This window comes from Seriola lalandi, unplaced genomic scaffold, assembly GCF_002814215.2.
Source record: "Seriola lalandi dorsalis isolate HSWRI2012SDOR001 ecotype SW California unplaced genomic scaffold, Sedor1 jcf7180002049666, whole genome shotgun sequence".
Lineage (NCBI taxonomy): Eukaryota > Metazoa > Chordata > Actinopteri > Carangiformes > Carangidae > Seriola > Seriola lalandi.
Window position 1 is genome coordinate 32,241 of NW_019520219.1, and position 17,370 is coordinate 49,610.

The window sequence follows — 17,370 nt, forward strand, 5'->3', positions numbered from 1 at the left end:
ACACTCTAAGCTCCTACTACTAGAGGTATGCCTGTGCCAAAATTCATTGGCTTCTATTTATAGCTAATTCCAAGTCTTCCATCCAAAGTGTTATCACCTCAAACTTAGCTGTGGTGTCATACACAGTCTCATCTTCACCAACCTGAAGTTGTCTTATGAATGTGAACTCAACAGTGAGGTGGCTGAGGAGATGTTATACATCAAGGTACATTTATTTTTCTTATTCTTGTAATTAAATACATACTGTAAGTGCAAATAGTTAAAGAGTCCAGGGTCTAAAGAACTACAGAGTATAGTTGAACATAGTACAAAGTTGGACAGTTATTCAAACAAGCTAAATATCACCAGATACTCCTTGTCTTCATAGTAGTTGTACAACAGTACCTAAACATGAGCGTGTGTATTGTTCCTTATGGTTATACAAAAGCAAAAACCCTACAATTACCACATCTAAGACGCATACTTTTAAATTATTTTGTGCTTGGAAACACCAAAAGGAAATCATTTTTGATATTTATATATATTGACATATACTGAGAGAAGCCCCAACTGCTAACTCAGAAACATGAAGCAGTATTTAACATTGGCAGCAGAGCACGTCTGTGGGCATTTAGCTTTTTTGTGCTGAACCATACAGTTTGTGGTAAGCACTGCAAAGCAAAAATGGAGCGTGATTTTAAAAACTGCACAAAAGATATCAAATATTATTTACCCAAGGCTCGACTTCATGCACTTTATAATAAGCAACACAAAAAAAGTCAGTTTCTTTTTTTGTTTTTGAGTTGTGTACTTGTCTACCTAGAAACAAGATTATGTATGTGTGACTGTGTGTTAGTGTTTAGACTGCTATAGACAGGGTGAAGGCTTCTCCAGTGGATGCTTTTAGAGAACACCAAAATGACATAGCACTACGCCCCACAGATGACGACCGGGCTCTTCAACAGTGAGCGAGCTGCCTGACTCTGAGCTGGACTGGACTGTCAGCTTCCCAGTGAGACAGACAGGTCTACTCCTCCTTCCTCTTGGCCCCGGGGATCTTAGCCTGGATCCTGTGCAGAAAAAACAAGCTTTAATACCACGTGTCCAAGATAAGACCAAGATATTTATTCTAGATTAACTTTCGCCTATTCTGCCTCATTCTCAGGGAGCAAAGCACCTGTTGTTTTTGTATTCTGTCTTTTTATGGGAGTCCATAAAACCAATGAGTCAAGTTTTACTAAAAGTGGAAAAGTCTGTGGTCATTCCAAAAACTGCAGGCTGTTTTGGCATCATCTGACCCTTCAGACACTTAGAAACTTGAGTTTTCTGGGTTAAGACAGAGCCAGTGAATATAAAGTCTGTTTCAGACACTCAGTGAAAAAAAAGTCCCATTTCTTCAAAGCAGATCTGACTCTTCACTCTGCAACATGTTTCCATATGCAGCTTTTTTCATCTATTTGGTTGTGACATGAGTAAAGCTGGCACAAGACTAGATTTAGAAAGCAACCCCACTCCACACCTTTCCTGTTTCACACAAGCACCTGGAGGCTGCCCAGTACAACTACAGTCAAACCTGTAGCCCGCTGAGCAGCTCCACTAGAGCTTTAAGAGTTAATTGCACAAGTGCAACTCAGCAGCACTAATAAGGGAGAGGCAGGTGCTGTAACGTTAAGATGCAGAGATATTTTGTCAGATTATGGTCAAAACTGCTCAGTAAAAATTCCCAAAAAGGTTTCCATGCTTGATTTGCTCTTGCCTGGCCTTTGCTCAAAGTTGGTGCTCACAACTACATTTGTTCATATATCTTAAGTGATCTTGATGACAAAATGACACTCACTTCCCCACCACAGAGTTGACCTGGGTCCGTATTAGTCCCACATATTGATCAATCTGTGCCTGAAAAAAGAAAGAAAATGTCAGGTGTAAATACTGGACAACATTTTCCAAAAGGCAGGGTCGACTTTAGAAATCATGAAGTTCAAATTCCCACCTGATGTTTCTCATAGACCACAGGCATGGTGAACATGGAGACCACAGCTGTAGACGCACAGGGAGAGAACTGTTAAAGTATTCAGACTGACAGTGGGAATATGTTCAAACGGGAACACATTTGTGTCAGCATGGCCCCTAACCACTGCACTTATCTAAGGTAAACTGGAAAAGTAAACAGATACTGTACGGCAGTGAAGTAGACATGTCCAGTAATTAAATGTGGCTCATGCACAGCAAGAAGGACATGCTGTTCTTCTCATTAATGACACACATGATATAATGGAGCTCTTTTAAGTGTATTGTGTTTATCAAGTCTTTAACAAGTCTGAAATGCTGGGGGGTGTGTGTGAGTCAACAGCAGTGTTTGGAAGCTAGTTGCAGAGTGAGTGGGAGACGTAGTGAGTCGAGATGACCTCACCTAGGATGAGCAGTGTCAGGCCGTTGAAGAGAGCACCCACATAGGTCAGCAGCCACATCAGAACAGCAAACTGAAACACACACAGACATGATATGTTTTATCTAATGAACCAGCTTTTGTGACAATTTTTTCATGATTGTTTCGGTTTGTTTTGAAGGTACGAGTGTGTGGCGCAAACCTTCAAGGAGTCGACCAGATCTTGGACGAGGAACAGCCTGCGGAGCTCCTTCATACAGGTGTTGGTGTACAGCAGGACTTTGTCAGCATATTTACTAATCTGGTCCTGGGACAGAGCGATTTCCATCTCCAGGTAGGCTCTGGGAACGAATAAGGGAAACAGAAAAGACCGATATAAACATGCAGACCTTGGAATGAAATTCACAATCTCATCCATCAACCTTCTGTTTCACTTACTTGAAAGGATGTCCCTCATCAGTCTTCTGCACAGCCTGCAGCACAGACTTGTAGATCCTGAAGCTGATGGTGGCAGAGAGGGCTGCCAGGGCTAAGTATGCTCCGACACTGACCACGCTGAACTGGGTCAGGGAGAAGAGGAGCAGAAGCACGCTGCTGAACACGGCCCCAGACTGCTTCACATTCCTCCAGTAGAGCAGGTCAATCGCTGAGGGGGAGGAAGGACAGAACAAGGACAAGCAGGGTTAAGACCCACAACCAGCATTACCTGACCTCTCGCTCTCTAACATGCAGGCCTGGGCATCCATGGCCATATCCTTTTCAAAGTGGATTAGACTGCCGCCGAGCGCTACACACCACACATTTGGGTCAAATAACTGGAAACTGTTCACAACCGAAAGTCCTTAGAGAGCTGCTGGCTGTCACGTGATCCTTTTTTAACCCAGTTGCCTAACCAAGCTTTTCGTTAGGTTAGATGGAGCTGTCGAGCTGTAAGGTGAGGTGAAGGTGTCTGAGTGATGATTCGCCAGTTCAGTTTCTTTACCCCTATATATAGCGCGAACTTTGCAGAAGATAATAGCTGACTCTCACTTGTTGAGCGAGTCCCACAGTCTGTGTTGCCTCATTCCCGAGGTGTCATGTTTCCATCTGACGTGTGCTTATCATCAGCAGCACCTGGTCTGGTCTCATACATATACAAACATACATACAAACAGGTACATTACACTGCGGGTACACCTGCACACGCTGCTCTCAGAGCTGAATTAATGATTGACCTATAGCTCTGTGAAGGCAGCAGCAGAAACAGTCGCACTATCAGCAGTTCACAGATAACGGTTCAATGTGACCTGGCCAGACAAGCAGTTCTGTGGTCAGAGATGAAGGATGACGATGTTTCAATGCAGTATCTCATTAATGCAGTGAAACACCATGATTCCTCTGAATTGCCTCACTCACTCAGAAACAAACAGCTGGAATATATAACACCAACATGCCTGCAGGCACTCGTACATTTTCCTTCTATTCTAACATTTCTAGTCTTCTTAGAGTGGTGGAGCCTGTAATTCAAAGCCACTAGCAAAGATGACAGAGAAGTGATAACTGAGGATTAGCCCAGTGTACCATTACAACTCCAGCGGCCGACATGGTCCTCCTCTGGCAGTCGTCTGTGTCAGCTGAAAACATGGGCCCGTTTCCATGAGAACTGTCGGCTGCTTGTTTCACCTCTGCTGAACCAGCTGCCACCCCCACCACTGCAGCTCTGCTAGGATTTACCAGTCGTCTGTTGGTGCCAACACCTGGAAATCCTTCATGCCATGTAGGGGGGCGAGCAGCACTGGTACGTTAATGTAAAGTTTTGTGCCCGCAAAGGAGAGAGAATTGCTGCTGTGGTCTCTTGGGTGACTTACTCTTCCTCTCTGAGCTGTCCGCCTGCCTGCCTGCTCTAATTTTAGCCGTGGAGCTGTGAGCAGCATAGTGATGACGGCCATCTTTACTCTCCACTAAAAGGCATCTGTGGATGCCAAAAAGGCAGGCTAAACCTGGGTGGCGAAAGAAGAGTCATTGTGACCAAGTGAATCTCTGCGAGCCACACACTTACTGTTCCTATACTATAATACAACATGTGTAATCTCTCATCAGTAACCAGTAATGACTTACAGTACCTGTCTGCCCCACCGATATCAAATCAAATACACTACTCATTCAGAAACTGTGGAATCAGGATCCATGTGCCCAAGCTGCTGTACATACACCACTCCCCACAGAAGCCATTGTTCCTGCCACTACTAACAAATTGACTGTGGCTACTGGTTTGAATGGAGATGCTCACACACACAGAGATAGGTACAGGTAGCACATACAGCAGCTGTAACAACACACAGACGCATCAACAACAGACAGCTCTGCTAGAGAGAGACAGGTGTTGACCGGCAACAGGCGACGGTGCCTTGAGATGTGCTGCATAGACTGCACGCAGACTGGAAAGCTTTAGCTAGTGCAGTAGAAGCGTGTACTGACCTGCGGCTCCCATGGCTGAACAGGGAAAGAGGCAGCTGCTTTATCCACGGACAAAAGGAGAGCACTGAAGGGGGAGTCCCCCCTGCACAGGAGGGGAGGGGCCGCAGCCACACCAGCAAATCAGCATCCGCCTGAGCAGAGGGGGGAGGGGAGGGGGGGTTGACTGAGGGAGGGGAGGAGGAAGGTAGAAGGGAGGGGGGACGTCTGTGGGGTGCGGTTGCCAAAGAACCACATTGCAATCCGGCACACACACACTCACACTCTCTCCCTCTCCCTCTCTCTCTCTCTCTTTCTCTCTGAGCCCTTTTATGCTCAGACTTTTAAGCATAGCCCCGCGCTGACACATGACAAAGACTGCCAAGCAGCGGCTAAAATAAAAGTCATTGTATCAAAATGGAAACTGAAACCAGTGTCCTCCAGTTGTGTCAGGATTGCATCATATGACTCCAGCAGCTACAGACGAGTGGACTAAAATTGTAAAGGTGTATGTATGTTGCAAGCTAAAACAACCGTACAGACTGTAGCCATATTCCACTGCTCCATTAAAATGCTTCGGTGGCAAGGAGCTGCCCAAGCACCTGCCTGATGCAGTTACCATAGTTACCATGCTCCATTTTCTCCCCACCACTCACTGAGAGATGGAAGGGAGGGGCTGAAAGAGGAAGAGGGAGGGTGAAGAGCGTTCCTTTGGGAACAGAGAGAGATTCATTTGCTCTGAATCTGGGGAATCGGCGACACATAATGTGTCTCTACACACATGAAGGCAGCCACTCCCTTTATTGTGGAGCACAAAGGGACAATGGCAGGTTTAACACAAGGCCTGTTAGTTTCCAAGTCTGTGTCAACAAATGAAAAAGAGGGTGCATGAAGGGCTTAAAAGTGTTAACTCACAGTGTTACATTTCAAGCTTAGATTGGACCAAATTTGAGTCTAATCTCTGACTTTGCAAAACAATAATGCATCTAATGTGTTTAAACTATATGAAATTTCAATTGTTTACATTTGATTAAAACCTTAGCCTAATATTTATAATAAGGAATGACCCAATATATACACAATCCAGTAAGTTTTGACAATAGCAAAAACTCAATATAATGAATGACAGTTTTATGTCAGGCCTTTTCAGCCCTCAGGACTTAAATCCCCATCCCATGCACAATACTGAACATGGGATGTTGAATCAGAGCACAGAGCAAGTCCAAATGTTGCCTGTTGAGCCCTGTTTGTTTTTATGACTGATATTCAGCACATACACACTGAGCAAAAACCAGAGCAAATGATTAGCACCAGTGACAATAATACGATTCCCCCTCCCCCTTTTCTGTAGTGAAACTAGTTTAGCCTGACCTCATTAAATCACTGAAGACATCCTTGTGGCCTCAAACAAGCCATCAGCCAGAGCGGGCAAACATGCAAAGGCACTTCTGCTCCCAACAGTCTTTGACGGCGGAGATTCAAGGACTTGGGCTGCAGTGACTGAAACTTTGGCCATGATAACTTTAGACCTGGGTGTTGTCATGATGGATACAAACATCTAATGTATTATTAAAGAAATAGTTTGGATTTTTTCTTTTGACTGAGAATAGCACAAGTTACTCACTTGATATTGATGCATGAACATTTGTTAGATTTGCTAAACAGAGATGTCTCAGCAAATAACAAAAATGAAATAGCAGCAAATAGCGCTAGTTACAAAACCAACAGCACTAAAAACTTTCAAATGTCCACCATTCAACCATCCCTGGTATATTTCCAATGCCTGATTCTCTCCTATATCACTGAACTCATTAGAATAGCTCTATGCATGCATCTATCTCTAGCAGTGGGTAACTCATACTGTTAAGTTAAATTACTATTACTATTCCTTTCTTTCTGAACTATCCCAAAGTTTGACTGTCAAAGACACACTTCTGCCATGTAACTGCCATACAATATTTACAAAGCAAAATGGCAGTTTTTTGTCTAATTACCTATGTGGACGCTTTATGACATGTTTTTATGACCTTAACTTTACTTGATTGATAAACGAAGTAGAGAGTAGATGTTTGACCTATAGCATGCATGTGTCATACTGAGCCCCGTCAGTGTGATTTATTTAAAATAAATCATACATGCATGACTCACTTTTGGAAATGTCTGCATCATTGTTGATAATTCCTGAGTGGTTCGGTGACAGTGAGTCAGTGATCTGCATGTGCAGTCAGAATGACTAAACAAAAATGCCTATAGCTTCAAGGTGGTACACAGGCTTTCAAGATGGAATCTACCCAATGTCATCCTTTGCTGTGCTGACTGTCTCAGATTAATCTGATGCGTTCCTAATGTTGTGGACAGATCCCATCAGATAGGCTATCATGTTACACAGTGTCAACACTCATTTAGCCCAAATTAAATGGATAATGACTCAGCAGAATAATGACAAATGCTGGATTGTTATTGAGGCATTTTTACAAAGCTGTACACCCACAATCAGTTACTGTTACGGTCTTGGGATACAATAAGTGGATCATGCTATTTCATTCCTAGTTCTTAAACAAACCTAAAAAGATGCCAGACAATAAGCCATAACCAGTGTGCAGGAAGGGGCGCCATTTTCTCTCTTGGCCCCTTCCACGAGCCCTGCATGCTATGGAAACAGACAGACGGAGGATACTCTGATCTGGCCCAGTCTCTGCAAGGCGCCATGGCAGCCGAGGAGATAGGGCTGATGTAATCAGGATGGGTGTGCCCTGGTTACCATGGAGACAGTCTGTCAGTGCCGTCCGGATGCTCCGACTGCCTCATTACACAAAAACAGAGCATACGCCATATAAAACCAGCTCCGTTGCACGGTCGCAAAGTGGGGAGGGTGATAACAATGACACGCCTTAGTCCACAACACTGGCATCCATATTAACATGCACCCAAAACAGATGGCTCTCAGCATGCTGGTGTGTATAAACTTATTGTCTAAAATATCCACCAGCGTCTCTCACCCCCTTTCCTCTTTGTTTTTTTTCCAGACACACACATGCAGCAGAAAGGATCTGTCATCAGGGCGTGTCCATGTGAATGGAGGGGTGCAGGTAAACAGTGCTATTTGATTCCTCAACGCTTGACAAATATAATTAGATGACAAATGTATGCATGAAAAGCACACACACATACGTGCATTCAAGACTCCACACCTATAGTTTCATGAATATTTAACCTACATGCAAAGGTAACAGTCCGTCTCTCACAGCCACACAAAACAGACAATTGATGAGCAACATCAAGACAGTAAACACATCAGTACCCTGGCCCTTCCAGCTGCTCCAGGAGCTTTCCTTCTTGGTCACGTCTGCAGTGGCCTGCATGCTGGTGATCAGTTATGTCCCTGCTCTCTCTTTCTTTCTCTTTATGGTCTCCGTTTTCTTCTTTGTCTCCCTCTTCGGTAGCACCGACTCACTCACTCATCCCAGAAAGGCATGAATGGTCAAAAAGGATGCGGGAGAGAGACTGAGATGACAGAGAGGGAGGAAGGGAGGGAGGGAGGAAAGGTTTCCAAGGTGCTGCCGGCTTGCGGAGCACACAGACTGATGCTGTGGAGCAGCGCTGGATAGAAGAGAAAGAGCAGGGAAAGTGCGTATGTGTATGTCTGTGTGCGTGTGTGCGGGGGGAGGGGGGGTCAAATTGTAAACACCACACCACAGTTGCTGCTGCAGCAAACCATCCATGCAATGATTAAGAGCCTAGGGGGGTAAGAGTGATGTGGGTGAACGTCAGAGGCTAAGCATTTTTCTTGAAAGGAAAGGTACACTAGCTTTCACAATAAAAGCTCTAACAGAGCCTCAGAACAGACTAGTATTAGTGGGGGTACAAGTTGTGGGAGGGTTATCCCACATACACTTTGATGAGACATCAAAGTACGTGGATGCATTGTCATATTAGCGTTCTGGCTTCTCTTGTAGCCTGTTCCAGTGTTGTAAACAGAACCATATTTATATTTGGTGAAATATGTAATAATGGCTATAAACAGAATAACAGCATTTTCAAAAGTGTGATGTCATGTTGCACACCACACAGGATGCAGTAGCTTTGTTTTCTGAAAGCTGAATATGGCTTGACTTGAGACCATGTTGCTATGGAAAAATATGGCATATATCCAGCTCCATTGTTCTTGAGTTGCACATAAGAATATTTAAGGTTGTAGCCACAGATTCAAATAGCTGTTTCCACTACGACTACTGATAGATGAAGAGGCAAAGTGCTGGTACTTTAATAATTCATAACATGAGACGCTGTGATTACGGCACAATGCTCCTTGTTTAGTGCCTTCAGGATGTGTTTGTGCTTTATGTTATCCTCCCTAGAATATACTTGAAATGCAAATGGAGCTGTAAAAAGAACTGGGACTGAAAAAGCAATAAATGGCGATTACAAGCTAACTGCAAAAGAAACGGCACAGTCACTGTGGTGTCAGCACTGAGCAGACAACAATTCCTTTATAGATTGGAGCTAACGTCATCTTTCAAACCTATCAAATCCATTAGTCTTGTCGTCTCTGTCCTCCCCCCCTGCAGACCGCCACACCTAACACCTTCTGCTCACCGCAGACTTGACAGAATTGCCAATACCAACCAAGAGGAAAGAAAAAAAAACAGATTTCTCTGAACCAGACTGAACATGCTCTCCCATCACTGTTGCTATGGCAACTGGTATGGAAGTGCACTGACTGATGAAAACAATATCTGTTCATCTTCATCAGAGCAGCAATGACAAAGGTGTGTTGTGCCCTCTAGTGGTGGAGAAAAAACACATGACCTGCTTTTTAGCATTTCCAGAACCTTCTTCCAGTCTGAGTAAACAAAACAAGAGGAGTCTTGTCAATTAGTACCACAGTTACTATAGGGCAAACTATAAGGCTGTACAATTCACATTTATAACGACACATCTGGCTCAATAATCACATTCTGTTCAACCAGAATGCATCAGTAGCACACAGAGGAAATTTTGGGAAACATATGCACCTGTCTTTGAAGGCCACAGAGGAGCCATTGTAAACAACAACATTCATTCATTAATTTCTTTAGCAGTGGCTTTTTGTAAAATTTAAGAGGTTGCCTTCAAAGCCCCTAAGTAGGAGTATGCCCCAGTTTTGACATCATAAGATTATGTAAACCCACTGTGTACAAGGACATAGAGAGCAGCCAATAGCTACTAGCTTAGGCTGCATTAACTCGCGCTGACTGCAACTGGCTTGCCTGTCTTATCTAATCAGGCTGTTACAGTGATATAAGAAGCTAGATACTGTCAAGATGCTGAGAATTTTTTTTCCCCTCAATATTTGCAATTTTATAGTTGGTGCTGTTGTTCACTGAAAGCAGAGAGAGATATTTACATTACAGTAAAGGGTAGACGGTATACCTTTTGAGTTCCAATCATCATTCATTGCCATAAATGTGACTCAGTGTGTCCTCACTCCAATTGTTTCTCAAACATACCACCAGGGGGAAGCAGACCTCAAGAAAGCACAACACAAGCACTTCCCACCCCTTGGCACACTCAACAGTGGAACATCCCATCTCTCCCAGCACTCCTTTTTACTTTCCCAGCCTTGTCAACAAAACAGTGCAACAGCACACCACGCAGGTAGCTACCAGGAGGTAAACAAACACAAGTAGTGCGTTAGTAATTTGATTAGAAATATGCTGTCGGTGATCACCAAAGTTTTTTTTTTAATCCCTAAATATGATGGGTAAGGTTTCAAACAAAATCACAGTTTCATTTGGGCATGAAGACACATCAGAGACACTACCTGTTCCACAAGCTGGCCACACTATTTCTGGAAAGCCAGTACTCATGATAGTAGTTTATCGGCCAAAGTGAAACCACAGCTGCAATAAACAGATTACAGATATGTTTTGTGAAATCTTATAAATATTTATCTTATAATATTTTAAAATTTTTGTGCAGAAGGGAGATATGTGTCCCTTAGAAAACACCAAGAGAAAGCCAGGATTTATAGGACTAACCTTTCTGTTTGTTAAAGCCCTCCAGAAACATTGACGTTGCCGGTTTTCCTAGGTCTGCTTTGCCCTCATTGGTGTGCTTGTGCATGTCGTCCTGAGGGGGCTTCTCCAATCGCACCTCTGGGGGCACGGCGGCAGTGGGGGGCTTGGGCTTGTTGGGGCGATCCTCCTCTGTTTTCACTGGTGTCTTGACCTTTTCTGTGATCAGGGTCTCGGCCGGCACCGCCTCGGCCGTACTGCGGGGAGGGACGACGCTGGGAACCAGGGGAGAGGGAGGGCTGACTCCCTGTTTTGGGCCACTGATGCCCTGCTCTCTCTTTGGGCTCTCTTCTGATGCAGACTCAATGAAGAGATCACTGTCAAGCTCTGCCTCTCTCTCTTCCCTCAGAATGCTGTAGGCTGTGGGTGGAGCGTGGTTGCCAGCCAGGCCAAAACCACCCTTGGCGACTGGGGGATTGTCAAAGGGGTTGTTAGGCTGGCTAAAAGCGCCTTTGCTTTTAGGCAGCTGGTCAAATGGGTTGCTACTGGCCTTGGAAGGCTCCTCAGACACCAGCTCAATCTCTGAGTCTCCAGACTCTGCACTGCTGCCATCGTGCTCCCTGCTGCCGGCCTTTACACTTGGACTTTTGGAAGCTGCAGGCTTCACTGCGTCAGCTTTGAACATGTCATGGGAAGGGAATTCTTTTTCTGCTCACAAAAGAAAAGCAGAAAAATGTGGACGTTAGAGTTCATTCACATTACAAATCCAGACATACAGTATTTGCACATATAACTTAATGATAGACTATGTGACTTTTGAAAGAAGAAATACCACAATCCTCCTCTTACTAAAAAAGTTGACTTCATCCTTGCTCATTTCAGTACACTTATGTGTTTTCCTGTTACAACCTTACCTTACTGACCAGTAGTATGTGGTGGCTAATGTTAGCTAATGTTAACAAACAAATAGTTATTGTTGCATAACTGTATGGAAGATTTTATACATACCGTCTGCTTCTATATCTGACCACGTGACTGGTGTCTGTGTATGTGTGTGTGTGTGTGTGTGTGTGTGTGTGTGTGTGTGTGTGTGTGTGTGTGTGTGTGTGCTGTGCCTACGTGTTGGTGAAGCATTGGGAGTGGAAGCAGGGCTGTCATCCTCTGGCTCTGATAGCGTCACAGTAGGAACCCCTTGCAAGCCCACACTCAGGACGTTTTCACGCTCAGACACACTGACTGGAGGGGGTTGTTGCTGCGGCTCTGTCTTGGCAGCTGGCGGCTGGGACTCGGTCAAGGTGATCTTCACTGGGCTGGCTGTTTGCGGGGTGCCACCCAGGTTTCGGTAGGAGCGGTAGTCTGACAGCTCTTCATCAGAGGGTTCCTCCACATAGGGGAATGAGTGGGAACCCAGTGCTGGACCTAGGTTCTCTTCCTCCTCTTCCTCCTCATCCTCCTCATCTCTTCCGGGGCTCTTGTCTATGTAGCTCCCCAGCAAGTCATGACCAGCCGAACTTGTGTCCACCAGGCTGTGCTGAGCCCCCTGGTGCTGATCGTGGCGCTCATCCCCGTGGCTGATGTCCATGTAGTTGTAGGATTCTGTCTTATCCGAGCCCAGCAGAGATTTTGGCATGTCATCCAGCAGGTCAGAAGTCATCTTGGTGTTGGAGCTGAAGCTGTAGCTTTCGCTAAAGAAGTCGTCCAGGGCAGACGAGCCAGTGGAGGACTTGGAGGGCTTCATATCTTCTGACAAGTAGGAGGCTTCCCGGCTCGATGTGAAGCTCTGATTGGACAGCAGGGAAGTGTACACATCACCGTCATCATTCATAGGCTTCCTGAATAGGCCAGACATGGGGTCATCTACAAAGACCGACAGAGAGAGAAAGATGTGAAACTTAGCGAGGACAGATGCACACAAAACTGATGAGGAAGGACGGCAACACTCTGTGTCACACGATCAAATCAAATCAGCCTGTGCCTGAGCAGTTTGATTAATGAAAACATCCAGTTAAACAAGGCTATGCTTGAGCTAGTGCTGCTGGCAGGGAGAGGGGTTGTGGCACTGTGAGAGCAGCACAGTCAGACTGGGTGCACGGCTGTGCAGCTCAGTGAGGCAGCAGTAACAGAGGGTACTTGTACCCGGTTTGGGACAAAGGGGGATTGTTCAGACCCTAAAAACCACAGTGCCACAACCAGAGTCTGTTCTAAATCATGCAAGCAAAGGACTGTCTGTAGTCACATCTCTGCTCTGTAATCACTAATCCTGCACCTCCCCTGACAAATTACACTGTCATGAAAATGAACACATACTTACACAAATACGTAACGTACGTAAAGAACATATTTTATGTGCAAGTGGCCATCTAGGCTCTCCAAAACCGAAATGGATTAAACTCGGCTAGGCTAGGCTGACAAAACTGTTCAATGATAAATGTATAAAATAAATATTTTATAACACTGCATGCTAACGGCACACACAAAACTAAAATAATAGTAATTACAGTCAGCCAGTTGCAGTGTTAATGGTGTTTTAAAGTGCATTTATAAATTGGACAGACAACGTTGGTGTTAAGCTGTGTGTGAGCTTGTGTGGGCTCTGCTGTGAAATATCACTCAACATCTCACTGAATAATTTGTTACAGTGCTGCAGAGAAACGTTAAGGATACTCATATTACATATGACTTGCAAAACAGGAAGACACGGATGTGATAGGAATGTTATTTTAAACCATCAGGTCAAAAGTCAAGGTCGAGCAAAGTATTCAGATTTGTTGACTTTATGTCCAACTTCCAGTCTTTGAAGTCTTTCAACTTCCCCAACAAACACACACGGCCATAAACAACAATAAGCATAGCTCCCATACAAAAACACATGCTAGATGAGATCTGATTTCTGTTGTGCTGTGTACAAGTCAGAGTTTACACTTCCACAATCTGAGCTCCTCCTCCTGTTCTGTAGCCGTGCTTCTCCCAGGGCAGCGGTGGTGCTATAAATAGACTGAGTCCAGCTGCTGGGCTGGATAAGGGGGGAAGATTTAAAATAGCAGCCTTAGGGTTAGCGATGGAAGATGCAGACTGACTGACAGAAGACCCAACAGGTCAGGACGTCCCGTCCCTCCCTTCGCTTCCTCTAAAAGGCCCCACCACCCTTTCCTTGTGCTATCCCTCCTACTGCTGCACCCTCTGTCATTAACAATACATCATACCGCAGTACAATGGCATAAACACTACACACCCATGCTGGGACATAGGAGGAGGGGTGACATGACATAGAGGCTAATAGGCTAAAATGCATTGTAGATCAAAACCCCAACTGCCTATGGATCCAAGCAGTATGCAAAATAGATGGGCATAGCTGTTGAGCCAAGTTCAATTCAGTGACATGAATGCCCTTGATGTACTACTGAAGCAAACGAGGTATAATCCTCTTAGTGTACTACCATCAGCCATCACCCTGGCAACACCATCATAATCTAACACTCACTGATTCACGGGACAAATACCTACTGCGCAGATGTGGGAAGCACTTAGAGCCACTAAAAACTGTGAAGAGAGTTGATCTCTGGCAACACACCCCCTCTCTCTCTTTATCAACCCATTCTACGTAACAACACAGATGAACTCACCAGCAGTTGCATAATTCATCTGCAACAATTAAGAAGCTGGATGCTTGTCTTTAACAGCCACGAGGGAAGCTGCTCTGAGCAGATACAGTACTTGACAAAGTTGGTGTGTTGAAACTGAGGCCATTCTGAATCTGCTGATATGGCGTAGCACCCAGATGCTGGGAAAAAAGACCCGCTGGGCTGAAGCAAATGCTTTGCTGCGCTCAGATGGGATTGGACGTGACAACAGAGGAATTTTCTGCTCACACTGGAGCCACACAACATAATCATGTCATTGAAAGTATGGTGCAGTTAAATAAATAAGTCCTGGTGGATGTGCTGAGAAGGAGCGGTCCTTTTGTTGTCCTCTGTACAGCCAGTGCAGCGCCGATACTAATGCAGCCTGACAATCTGTGCTATGCCAAGGCATGGGCTCCTAATTACCAGACTACAGACAAAAACATGTGAGCGCAGACAATATCAAAGAGTTGCAAAATGAATATATTGCCACTTTGAAACCAAGGGTTTACTGAGCTGTATGTTGCTGTATGTTGTTTCCCCCTTGAAGACATTTACTGATCCACTGCAGTTTTTCAATGGGGAATAAAATGAACAAACTAATGTGAGATGCTGCCGGTTCCACACCCCATTACAACAACAGGCTGCACTGACTTTGAAAGGAACAATCATTTTCAGTCTGTGTTGTTCAATAACAGGTCATCATTCATCCCAGTGGTATCTCAGCTGTACTTCTTAAACATCTGTGAATCTACAGCACTGTAGCTATTCCATTACTCCATCCATGACCCTCTCCACTGTGGTGTTACCTTTCAAGAGTACTCTTTCACTCCATGACCTTGTGGAAACCAATCCATCAACATGCTCGCTGAGCTCTTCTTTCAAAGCCATCTGTGCTTTTGACGTTAAAGAATATGCTGTAGCTTTATTATTTAAGGAACGATTTGTCTTTTCTACTGGGAGCTGCGCAATACTTTGTTTAGAAAGACAAAAACAGAAATTGATTTTTATCAGGATAAACATTAGGTTTGTAACATTTTCTTTGTTATTTGGTATACAATTTATTTGAACATTTTCACATAAATATGTTATTTGTAAGTATATGAAAATACATATTATGCTGTTACTGTTTTTTTCTCTTTTGGTTTTCTATAAATATTGCCAGAAGTTGTGTTAAATTTTTTTAATTTTAGGTTGAGACATACAGGAATAAAACATAACCCACCAACTATTGCAATTTTCTCATTGTTATATGCTACTACTTCTGTATTGTTGCATTTCAGTGTGAAATTTGCTGGATTTGTAGGTGCTTTACACTTTCCCATTCAAGTGAATGGGAAATTGGTCTCAGACTTTTGGACCTGTATTTGCAATATATTGTCATCCCAATATATGCAATATAATATATGCAAATCACATTCTAAGTAATCAAATTGACACACACTAACAGTAAAACTAATTTCATGAATAACTTATGTATTAACTTAAGTATTTGCTGTTTATTATTAATCTGTACAACATAACTGAACCATTATTATTCCCCTGGCCAGTGTTAATATTCAATTCTTATATTAAGTCCTTTACTTGTTGGTCACAGTTTAACTGCAGACCCACTCCGAGTCTTAATGGTCTTTAAAAGCTTTGGTTATAACGTTTATGTTCATCATGTATCGATTACAATATCCTTGGTTCAACAAATACTTGAATACAAGTCACTAACTATCCCATTTTAATGTCAGTAAAGAAGAGGAAAATGGACAAAGACAGTCTATACTGACAGCTGAGGTTCAACAAAACTACTAGCAGGGATCGATAGGAGAACAGCTGTACTCAACTGCTCTGAGCTGCATTGATCCAAGACAATGAGGACGTACAATTACTGTAAGAATCGTCAGTGTACCCACCATTCTTAAAAAATCACTGAAGGCCACGTAGGACAAATGTTGTTGTTGCAGCGGCTTTTGTCAAAGATAAATCAATCTAGAGACCGTTTAAATAAAAGCTAATCTGTCCCGATTCAAATTCTGAAGCCGTGGTACGTACAGTACCTGTCTTTCACTGTATTGATCGTATTTTTCTTGCATGGGTAGAGATTTATGGATGAATGGAGAGGATGTGGGAGGATCCAGACTGAGTGTCTGCAAGCTGTCTGCTTTGGGTCAAAGCTGTCAATTTAGTGTGACTTTGGACTGGCATTTCACTTTCATTGTGCAGACAGAATTTGGGATTAAAGAGTACAGACGCAGGCAGGAGGGCGTGCATGCGTAGGCTACAATAACCTACACACAAAAAATGTAGCTGGACTACTCTGTTTGTGAGTGCCTTTGCTGATAGTAGCTCTAATCCCATGAGCAGTTTCGCAATACTCTGCTAAGGGATTACTCATGTCCATAGGCTAGAGAGCTGGACTGAGGCAATGATCAGAGCATCATATTTCACATGCAGCCTTGTAATTGTCTTTAGGATGCACACAGGGGATCAAAGGACACGTGAAATTATGACTGGATGATATAATGATAGCAGTAATGCGTTGTTATTGTCCCCTACAGTGGAGCCTTTTGGGCTCAGCTTTTATCTTTTATCCCTTAGCATTAGCTAATTGGTCCTGAAGACAGATGAAGATGAATGAGATTGTAAACCTGGCAGGTGGCACATAAAATGAGCACTTCAGCCTGAACCATTCTGGAAACAAGACACATTAGTATATATTGTACACACTTTAAGCAGTATTTAAATATGTAAGATGCTGGACAACACATTTTTAACCACAATGCAGACACTGGCTCACCCCTGGGAGCTGCTCTGCTGACCACTGACATCTGAGTGCCTTTGTCAGAGGAAGACACTGAACTAAAAGTATGTCTTTGTATTTCCAGTTTTTCCCTGACTGTCTGGCCATTTGAACTATCGGCCTTCTCATCACAACCTCGCCTCTCTCGCCATTAAGCTGCCCCCC

The 17,370-nt window shown here is 43.9% G+C and overlaps 1 protein-coding gene across 1 annotated transcript in view; it reads right to left on the bottom strand.

Annotated features, from left to right (window-relative positions):
- Positions 1 to 191: 191 nt before the first annotated feature.
- rtn1a (reticulon 1a) overlaps positions 192 to 17,370 on the bottom strand; it is a 20,080-nt gene continuing 2,901 nt past the window's right edge. Inside the window, exons 2-9 of the mRNA XM_023398609.2 lie at positions 11,914 to 12,651; positions 10,819 to 11,502; positions 2,804 to 3,011; positions 2,568 to 2,706; positions 2,390 to 2,459; positions 1,970 to 2,016; positions 1,817 to 1,875; positions 192 to 1,049 (exon numbers count right to left, since the gene is read on the bottom strand). Coding sequence (XP_023254377.1) covers positions 1,007 to 1,049; positions 1,817 to 1,875; positions 1,970 to 2,016; positions 2,390 to 2,459; positions 2,568 to 2,706; positions 2,804 to 3,011; positions 10,819 to 11,502; positions 11,914 to 12,651 — 1,988 coding nt within the window. The 3' untranslated portion in view covers positions 192 to 1,006. The remainder of the gene's footprint in view (positions 1,050 to 1,816; positions 1,876 to 1,969; positions 2,017 to 2,389; positions 2,460 to 2,567; positions 2,707 to 2,803; positions 3,012 to 10,818; positions 11,503 to 11,913; positions 12,652 to 17,370) is intronic.